The sequence below is a fragment of the Hyla sarda genome, chromosome 9 (genome assembly GCF_029499605.1).
Source record: "Hyla sarda isolate aHylSar1 chromosome 9, aHylSar1.hap1, whole genome shotgun sequence".
Lineage (NCBI taxonomy): Eukaryota > Metazoa > Chordata > Amphibia > Anura > Hylidae > Hyla > Hyla sarda.
This window is the reverse complement of record NC_079197.1, coordinates 162,061,491-162,072,561: the sequence shown is the minus strand read 5'-3', so window position 1 is coordinate 162,072,561 and position 11,071 is coordinate 162,061,491. Positions and strand designations below refer to the sequence as shown.

The 11,071-nt window shown below is 40.5% G+C and overlaps 1 protein-coding gene across 1 annotated transcript; it reads left to right on the top strand.

Moving 5' to 3' along the window:
* The first annotated feature begins 1,395 nt into the window (after positions 1-1,395).
* Positions 1,396-7,084, top strand: LOC130290789 (prostate stem cell antigen-like). The gene is made up of 3 exons (XM_056538861.1): positions 1,396-1,505; positions 3,855-3,959; positions 5,905-7,084. Exons 1-3 carry the CDS (start codon positions 1,454-1,456, stop codon positions 6,102-6,104), a joined length of 357 nt encoding a protein of 118 aa, XP_056394836.1. The 5' UTR covers positions 1,396-1,453; the 3' UTR covers positions 6,105-7,084.
* Positions 7,085-11,071: the final 3,987 nt, after the last annotated feature.

The following is an 11,071-nucleotide window of genomic DNA, read 5'->3' as shown; positions in this document are numbered from 1 at the left end:
AGAATAGATCTTTGTAGAATTAGTGCAAGGATTTTTTAGATAAAAGCATTTTTATGAATACATGTTCTATCTGTTTTATCTTTTCCTAGTAAAGCTGGATGCTAATCAGCATAGCTGTCACTATGTGTGTCATTCATCTTTCACAGACTCCTGAATGTCTGATCAACTTCTTTGTCATTCAGGAGTCCGAGAAAGCTTTTACTATTTCAGCATGCTGGGAGTTGTAGTTTAGTAACAACTGAAGCTGCAATGTTTGTAAATAACTGTGTTAGAGCAGTGTTGCTTCCAGCTGTTTTAAAAACTACAGCTCCCAGCATGTCCACACATCCTTTATCTGTAGTTTTGCATACACAATAGAAATCTCCGATACTGGATACCGGTATGCTTTACGGCCGGTATCCAGTATGCTGTAAAATCTAGACTAGTCTGTCTGGCTAAAAGACAGGCGACCCCTAGTGGCGGCTATTTTGAGCTTGAATTTCAGGTGAAAATGTTAATTTTTTTTAACAGGTGTATATTGTGAAATGTCATATTATAATTAGAGATGAGTGAACTTACAGTAAATTTGATTCGTCACGAACTTCTCGGCTCGGCAGTTGATGACTTATCCTGCATAAATTAGTTCAGCTTTCAGGTGCTCTGGTGGGCTGGAAAAGGTGGATACATTCCTAGGAAAGAGTCTCCTAGGACTGTATCCACCTTTTCCAGCCCACGGGAGCACCTGAAAGCTGAACTAATTTAGGAAGGATAAGTCATCAACTGCCGAGCCGAGAAGTTCGTGACGAATCGAATTTACTGTAAGTTAGCTCATCTCTAATTATAATGTGTCCTGCAATATATGAAAAGTTTTTAAGAATGACAGTGCCTCTTTCAGTTTATATTAAAGGAATAAAGAAGTTTAGACTAAGGATATAGGTGAAGATTTATCAAAACCTGTGTAGAGGAAGAGTGCTGCAGTTGCCCATAGCAACCAATCAGATTGCTTCTTTAATTTAAAAAAAAAAGGCCTCTGTAAAATGAAAGAAGCGATCTGAATGGTTGCTATGGGCAACTGCATCACTTTTCCTCTACACAGGTTTTGATCACTATCACTGATGTTTCTCCCAAAAAATTCATGAAAGGCTGTATGATTTTTCTATAAATTAGTCCCCGTAACGCCAAATACACCGCAACGTAAACTGAGTAAAAAAAAAAATAATAAAAAAAAAACATGTATACCACATGCACCATGATAAATTATATGTCAAATTAATACAGATTAATCTATTGTCGGCCCAGAAGAGTTTTTCCCAAAGATAAGGACATTTTGTGTAGCTTATGAATATGAAAGGGGAGGAGAGAGGGGAGGAGATTTTAAGGACAACCTTTCCCATAAAACTGAGAGACAGAGAAGTGGGGGGCGAAAAGGGAGGAAAATCACAGATCCGACAACACTGAGACTGAACAACCAGCCATGAACAAGTGGATTGCACTGACCTTTTTTACTATACTGGCTTGCCATTGGGGTAAATGCAAATATGTGTGTGTGTGTGTATATAGGGTATTACTAATGGGTGTGTATATGTGTGTATATTGGGATATTCCTAATCCTATGTGCATGCACTAGCTGACACACCTGCAACATAGATCACTACTGTTTTTTGTGTTCTAATTAGATTATAATCAGTATTATTATCATCAGAATTATTATTTTCTTATTATTTTGTCATTATTTATTAATTTTCTATTATTGTTATTTTTATATATTGTAATTATGATGCTTAAATATGTTCTATTAAAGCATTTACAGTTTTAATTATACTATGTACAGCTATGTAGAATATGATAGGGACACTATAGTAACAGGGACTGTTCCGCAGGACTGGCGCATGGCAAATGTGGTGACAATATTTAAAAAGGGGTCAAAAGGTGACCCCGGGAATTATAAACCTGTTAGTTTGACCTCCGTTGTATGTAAATAGTTTAGGTTTTTTTTGCGAAACAGAGGGTGATAGGAAACAGAGGGTGGTTATTAATGGTATTTATTCTGATTGGGTGACTGTTACTGGTGGGGTACCACAGGGGTCAGTCTTGGGTCCGGTTCTATTTAATATATTTATTAATGACCTTGTAGAGGGGTTGAATAGTAAAGTAGCAGTCTTTGCAGATGATACTAAACTCTGTAAAGTGGTCAACACAATAGAGGACAGTGCACTGTTACAAATGGACCTGGATAGGTTGGAGGTTTGGGCTGGAAAGGGCAGATGAGGTTCAACGCTGATAAATGTAAGGTAATGCACATGGGGAGGAAAAATCCGAGCTGGGATTATGTATTAAATGGGAGAACACTTGGGACGACTGACATAGAAACAGACTTGGGAGTCTTAGTTAAAGGGGTACTCCGGTGGAAAACTTTATTTTTTATTTATTTTTTTAAATCAACTGGTGCCAGAAAGTTAAACAGATTTGTAAATTACTTCTATTAAAAGAAACTTAATCCTTCCAGTACTTATTAGCTGGTGAATACTACAGAGGAAATTCTTTACTTTTTGGAACACAGAGCTCTCTGCTGACATCATGCAGAGAGATTCAGCAGAGAGCTCTGTGTTCCAAAAAGAAAATAATTTCCTCTGTAGTATTCAGCAGCTAATAAGTACTGGAAGGATTAAGATTTTTTAATAGAAGTAATTTACACCTAATGTGGGGGAACTATACTGCACCTAATGTGGGGGAACTACACTGCATCTAATGTGGGGGAACTATACTGCATCTAATGTGGGGGAACTATACTGCATCTAATGTGGGGAGAACTATACTGCACCTAATGTGGGGAGAACTATACTGCATCTAATGTGGGGAAACTATACTGCATCTAATGTGGGGGAACTATACTGCATCTAATGTGGGGAGAACTATACTGCATCTAATGTGGGGGAACTATACTGCATCTAATGTGGGGAGAACTATACTGCATCTAATGTGGGGAGAACTATACTGCACCTAATGTGGGGAGAACTATACTGCATCTAATGTGGGGAGAACTATACTGCATCTAATGTGGGGGAACTATACTGCATCTAATGTGGGGAGAACTATACTGCACCTAATGTGGGGAGAACTATACTGCACCTAATGTGGGGAGAACTATACTGCATCTAATGTGGGGAGAACTATACTGCATCTAATGTGGGGAGAACTATACTGCATCTAATGTGGGGGAACTATACTGCATCTAATGTGGGGGAACTATACTGCATCTAATGTGGGGGAACTATACTGCATCTAATGTGGGGAGAACTATACTGCATCTAATGTGGGGAGAACTATACTGCATCTAATGTGGGGAGAACTATACTGCACCTAATGTGGGGGAACTATACTGCACCTAATGTGGGGAACTATACTGCACCTAATGTGGGGGAACTATACTGCACCTAATGGGGGGAACTATACTGCACCTAATGTGGGAGAACTATACTGCACCTAATGTGGGTGAACTATACTGCCAACTAAATGGGGGGGGGGGGGGACTACAACCTAGTGTGGGGGAACTATACTGCCAACTAAATGTGGGGGGAACTATACTGCCAACGTAATGTGGGGGGGGGCTATGCTGCCTATCAAATGTGGGGGGTACTGTGCTGCATACTTAAAGGGGTAGTCCACTAATAAGATATATAAGTGTGCATAGGAATTTGTTCATACTTTATTTCTATTTTTTTAATCTATAGTCCGGCCCTCCAATGGTCTGAGGGACCGTGAACTGGCCCCCTGTTTAAAAAGTTTGAGGACCCCTGGAGTAGTGTATGAGGAGATGGCACTGCTGTGTGTACTGTGTATATATATCTCATTCTTTTGCATTCTTCCTCTCCTAGGCGATGCTCTTGAATGTTACACTTGTGGCTATGGCGCTTGTTCTTTTCCTTCTAAAACCACCTGTGCAGGACTAGAAGTCTGTCTGACAGAGACAATCCAGACAGGTAACAGCACATCTCTCTATTGTAATTGTTGTAGGATCTCGTGGAGCACAAGTGACTCATCTCTTCCAGTAGCGTCGCCATCTTTCTTGCAAAACAATACCGGCCATGCTAATTTGCATAATTAATTATATATGCGTAACATCACAGGATACACATATGCCGGGGAAATTTTGTCCTATTCTGACCCCTATAACTTTTCTATTTCTCCTTATACAGCCTGTATGAGAGCTTGTCTTTTGTGCCCCGATCTATAGTTTTTAACAGGACCATTTTTGTTTTGATGTGACTTTTTGATCGCTTTAAAAAAAATAAAATTTGGGAGTTGCAGTTAGTTAACTACGACTCCCAGCATGCCCTGATACAGCCTGTACAGCTCAGCAGCTTCCCCAAATGAAAACTACAACTCCCAGCATGTTGTATTATATAGTAGTATATAGCAGTGGTCTTCAACCTACGGACCTCCAGATGTTGCAAAACAACAACTCCCAGCATGTTGTATTATATAGTAGTATATAGCAGTGGTCTTCAACCTACGGACCTCCAGATGTTGCAAAACAACAACTCCCAGCATGTTGTATTATATAGTAGTATATAGTATAAGTCAATGTTTCCCAACGAGGGGTGCCTCCAGCTGTTGCAAAACTTCAACTTCCAGCATGTTGGATTATATAGTAGTATATAGTATAAGTCAATGTTTCCCAACCAGGAGTGCCTCCAGCTGTTGCAAAACTTCAACTTCCAGCATGTTGGATTATATAGTAGTATATAGTATAGGTCAATGTTTCCCAACCAGGGGTGCCTCCAGCTGTTGCAAAACTACAACTCCCAGCATGTTGGATTATATAGTAGTATATAGTATAGGTCAATGTTTCCCAACCAGGGGTGCCTCCAGCTGTTGCAAAACTACAACCCCCAGCATGTTGGACTATATAGTAGTATATAGTATAGGTCAGTGTTTCCCAACCAGGAGTGCCTCCAGCTGTAGCAAAACTACAACTCACAGCATGCCCAGACAGCCAACGGCTGTCTGGGCATGCTGGGAGTTGTAGTTTTGCAACAGCTGGAGGCGCTCTGGTCGGGAAACACTGTTATAGTTTATGGTGCAACATTCCGGGAGTCGGAGGATTGGTTGGATAAGGCCGGGTTCACATCACGTTTTTGCTATTCAGTTCCCGTATACATTTTCAATTTGAAAACTGTACGGAACCGTATAGAAAACCGTATGCATTGACTCTCCATTGAAAACCGTATGACAAAAGATGCAACAGGTTGTGTCCATTTTGCACCCTGTACGGTTTTGTCAGCTTTTTTTCCTGTACCCAAAACCGTAGCCTACCACGGTTTTTGGTCCGGGTGAAAAACCTTAATGAAACGTATACTTTTTTTTAACATTGGAGTCAATGGGAACCGTACAGAACTGTATGTGTGTACCGTTCCATCCGGTTTGCACCATACGGTTTTTAACTTTTCACAGTTTTTTTCTTGGAATTTCAATCAAACAAGTGAAACTTTTTTCATAATGGAGTGAAAAGTTAAAAACGTATACATTTTTTTCTTAAAAAAAACAGATGCAACAGACATTCCGGCCTAAGTAGCTGCCGTTGCATTGCCGGTATTTTTTAATATAAAAATACCGGCAGAGTGGCCAAAATACCAGCCAGGTGGCAACCCTACCCATCGCCCAATGGTGACACTAAAGTTGTTGACCCCCGGGTCAGTTCTCCACCTCTTGTTTGCCAGTAATGTCTTTCCTCTGTAGAGTGAATCCCAGCTCCTCACTGCTTAATAGCAAAGGAGATGAGACCAAGCACAGACCCCCTAATATGATCTACTCCCATAATATGCCATTGGGGGATGTCACCCTTCATAGGATTTTGAACGATGTGGTGACATTCAGGTGTTTTTCTTACATTTTCCATTCTTTCCTATCTCTGGGCCTTCGCAGGTGAAGCCTACTTGAAGAAGAAGTCTTGTTCATCACCCACAAACTGTTTGGAAGGATCTGAGACCACATATTTGGGCGTGAAGGTGACTACAACCCCTTCGTGTTGTTATACTGACCTTTGCAACTCGGCGTCCATCCCCTCAGCCTCCATTCTAACCGTCATTGCCATCTTCATGTCATTGTGGGTGGCCCGACTTTGAGGGACTTTTTCATAAGCTTTAAGATGGCGACCAGAAGGCTACCACATGGAAAGGTGTCCTTTTGCACACTCATATAATCTGTGCTATTTGCTAATATTTGTAATACGCTTGTTACCTACTCCTGAGGCTGCTGTAATCACATGGCTCTTAGATCCTCATGGTCAATGACCTGTGGAGCCTTACTTTTCTTGGGAAGCTGTTTGTTCAGCAGATCCAAACCTTTACTCTGATTCCCTAAGATGAGGAGAGAAGGAACAAGAGCCTAATTGAATCAGCGCTGAGGCTGCTGTAATCCCATGGCTCATGATCAATGATCTGTGAAGTCTTTCCCTTTTTGAGCAGCTGGTTGCTCTGCAGATCTCTCCTTCACTCTGATTCCCTTAGGGGAGGAGAGAGAGAGAGAGAGAACAAGCCCTTGCCTATGTGAATCAGTGCAGAGGCTGCTGTAATCACAGGGCTTTATATGTTCATGTGACACACAGCTTGCCATTTCCTTTTTGGGTAAATTATATAAGTTATTTCATCTATAGATCTCTGTCAGTACCTCTCTCAACATATCATTGGAAAGAGGAAGTAAAGGGCTGTGGTCTCCTCCTAGTGCCCCCTAGTGAAATGAATGGAATGTGCAGCCTGAATGAAGCTAATGAACAGCAGAGGGTGCTCAATTTTTAATTCCAGATTAGAAATTTTACACACTGAGATACATAACCTACATGAATTTTAAGTGTATTACCAGAGCTATGCTTTAAATACATTTTATACACAAAATTGATCCATTGTGTTATACGCATTGCTGACCTAAGGGGGCAGTGCAGAGAACATTGCATCATGAATCCGTGTTGTGCACCTCTCCTCTGCTCCTGCACTAGGGATAACATCATGAATCCGTTTTCTCTGGAATGTTCCTTTAAGAATTGTTTTTTTTATAATTTTTTGCTTTTGATATGATACCCTGTTAAATAAAATAAAAAAAACTATTGTATTGTCTGTTTTATTTGTGACTTATTGTGTAATTTTTCAGCATAAGGAAATTTTACAATAAAACTAAGAATCCAGGTAGATCAGGTGTGCAGTTTTACCCAGAGGACTTATTATTCCCAAAATAATGGTCTATTCCCATCTTTGAGACCCTCGTATATTGAGAATATGGGAGTCCCCCATCCCCCTATTTAGATGGCTATAAGGGAGGTACTGTAACTGTGTGTATTGATGTTTAGAACAGTAAAAATCCTGGTTGTTTACACACTTCCCATAAACGTCTATGAGGGGGGCTGCAGTACAATATTTCATGAATTCTCCCCCATTTATTTACTTTAAAGAAATATATTTTACGATTCTTGTTGTTGACAAGTCTCTTAACTTCTGCAGTCTTAGTAACCAGCTTTGTTACAAGATCTACAAAGTCTTATAAGGAACTGAGAAGAGATTAAAAATAGGGTATGAAAAATGGGGAACTTATTTTCATCCAGAAACAGCGCCGTGGTTTGTCTCTGGAATTGCATTTTGTAATAACATTTTATTTAAAGGAGTATTCCAGGAAAAAAACATACATACATATATATATATACACATATATATATATATATATATATATATATATATATATGTATCAGCTTTCTCCAGAAAGTTTAACAGGTTTGTAAATTATTTCTATAAAAAAATCTTAATCCTTCCAATAATTATCAGCTGCTGAAGTTGAGTTGTTCTTTTCTGTCTGACAACAGTGCTCTCTGCTTATCTCGAGTAGAAGAGGTTTGCTATGGGGATTTGCTTTTACCCTGGACAGTTCCCAAGACACGTGTCATCAGAGAGCACTTAGACAGAAAAGAACAACTCAACTTCAGCAGCTCATAAGTACTGAACGGATTAAGATTTTTTAATAGAAGTAATTTACAAATCTGTTTAACTTTCTGGAGCCAGTTGATATGTACGGAACACACTTTTAATGTACGGAACACACATCTATGTCTGATACAACTGCAATAGACTGGAAGAACTTCACAGAAGCCGGAGGGAACTGCTGTGCAAGGAATGTGAGGGAAACACCCAAAGTAGCCAGCCAAGAATGGAATAGGAATATTAATGGTGATGTGTACCAGGCTAAGAATAAATCTCTGGGATTGTCCTTATATGTCAAGTGTGAATGTAAACAAACAAATTAAGACCTGGAGCAAATGTGTTGGAAGAAGAAACAACCAGCTATTAAGTTTGTGCCTCTAACAAGTGCTGCACCCCTGCAAAGTGTTTGGGGTGAATAATAGCATACACTGAGGTTACAACAGTTTAAGGGTTAAAGTGTACCACTTGTGTTGGGTTACTTTTCAGGAGCAGCTGCTCTGTGAGTACATGAGAAATAACACTATTTCTGACCATTATATAATTTGTTTATTGATATATATACATTTTTTTTAAGCAAATTTCTTCTCTTTAGACTTCATTTGTTATTTTCAGTTCTCCCAGAGCTGGTGGACGGATCTAAACTCTATGGTGCCTGCCATACACTGTACACAAAGAGGAGAAGAGCCTGCACTTCTATGTCTCTATACACTGTACACACAGAAGAGGAGATCCTGCACTTATATATCTCTATACACTGTACACACAGAGGAGGAGATCCTGCACTTATATATCTCTATACACTGTACACACAGAGGAGGAGATCCTGCACTTCTATGTCTCTATACACTGTACACACAGAAGAGGAGATCCTGCACTTCTATATCTCTATACACTGTACACACAGAGGAGGAGATCCTGCACTTCTATGTCTCTATACACTGTACACACAGAAGAGGAGATCCTGCACTTCTATATCTCTATACACTGTACACACAGAGGAGGAGATCCTGCACTTCTATGTCTCTATACACTGTACACACAGAAGAGGAGATCCTGCACTTATATATCTCTATACACTGTACACACAGAGGAGGAGATCCTGCACTTCCATATCTCTATACACTGTACACACAGAGGAGGAGATCCTGCACTTCCATATCTCTATACACTGTACACACAGAGGAGGAGATCCTGCACTTCTATGTCTCTATACACTGTACACACAGAGGAGGAGATCCTGCACTTCTATATCTCTATACACTGTACACAAAGAGGAGGAGATCCTGCACTTCTATGTCTCTATACACTGTACACAGAGGAGGAGATCCTGCACTTCTATGTCTCTATACACTCTACACACAGAGGAGGAGATCCTGCACTTCTATGTCTCTATACACTTTACACACAGAGGAGGAGATCCTGCACTTCTATGTCTCTATACACTCTACACACAGAGGAGGAGATCCTGCATTTCTATACCTCTATACACTGTACACACAGAGGAGGAGATCCTGCACTTCTATGTCTCTATACACTGTACACACAGAGGAGTTGATCCTGCACTTCTATGTCTCTATACACTATACACACAGAGGAGGAGATCCTGCACTTCTATGTCTCTATACACTATATACACAGAGGAGGAGATCCGGCACTTCTATGTCTCTATAAACTATACACACAGAGGAGGAGATCCTGCACTTCAATGTCTCTATACATTGTACACACAGAGGAGGAGATCCTGCACATCTATGTCTCTATACACTATACACACAGAGGAGGAGATCTTGCACTTCTATGTCTCTATACACTGTACACAGAGGAGGAGATTATGTACTTCTATGTCTCTATACACTGTACACACACAGAGGAGGAGATCCTGCACATCTGTGTCTCTATACACTATACACACAGAGGAGGAGATCCTGCACTTCTATGTCTCTATACACTGTACACACAGAGGAGGAGATTCTGTACTTCTATGTCTCTATACACTGTACACACAGAGGAGGAGATCCTGCACTTCTATGTCTCTATACACTGTACACACAGAGGAGGAGATTCTGTACTTCGATGTCTCTATACACTGTACACACACAGAGGAGGAGATCCTGCACATCTGTGTCTCTATACACTATACACACAGAGGAGGAGATCCTGTACTTCTATGTCTCTATACCCTGTACACACAGAGGAGGAGATCCTGTACTTATATGCCTCTATACACTGTACACACAGAGTAGGAGATCCTACACTTCTATGTCTCTATTCACTGTACACACAGAGGAGGAGATTCTATACTTCTATGTCTGTATACACTGTACACACAAAGAGGAGGAGATCCTGCACTTCTATATCTCTATACACTGTAAACACAGAGGAGGAGATCCTGCACTTCTATGTCTCTATACACTGTACACACAGAGGAGGAGATCCTGCACTTCTATGTCTATATAGACTGTACACAGAGGAAGAGATCCGGCACTTCTATATCTCTATACACTTTACACAGAGGAGGAGATCCTACATTTCTATGTCTCTATACACTGTAAACAGAGGAGGAGATCCTGCACTTATATGTCTCTATACACTGCACACACAGAGGAGAAGATCTTGCACTTCTATGTCTTTATACACTTTACACACAAAGGAGAAGATCCTGTACTTCTATGTCTACATACACTGTACACACACAGAGGAGGAGATCCTGTACTTCTATGTCTCTATGCACTGTACACACAGAGGAGGAGATACTGCACTTCTATGTCTCTATACACTGTACACACAGAGTAGGAGATCCTACACTTCTATGTCTCTATACACTGTAAACACAGAGGGGGAGATTCTATACTTCTATGTCTGTATACACTGTACACACAAAGAGGAGGAGATCCTGCATTTCTATATCTCTATACACTGTAAACACAGAGGAGGAGATCCTGCACTTCTATGTCTCTATACACTTTACACAGAGGAGGAGATCCTACACTTCTATGTCTCTATACGCTGTACACACAGAGAAGGAGATACTGCACTTCCATGTCTCTATACACTGTACACACAGAGGAGGAGATCCTGCACTTCTATGTCTCTATACACTTTACACACAGAGGAGGAGATCCTGCACT

Bases quoted from the DNA above. Each gene is read 5' to 3' on its own strand.
- LOC130290789 (XM_056538861.1), top strand. From the start codon at position 1,454: ATGAACAAGTGGATTGCACTGACCTTTTTTACTATACTGGCTTGCCAT. The intron at 1,506-3,854 runs GTAAATGCAAAT...TTCCTCTCCTAG, and splicing joins TATACTGGCTTGCCATTGGG to GCGATGCTCTTGAATGTTAC. The intron at 3,960-5,904 runs GTAACAGCACAT...GGGCCTTCGCAG, and splicing joins GACAGAGACAATCCAGACAG to GTGAAGCCTACTTGAAGAAG.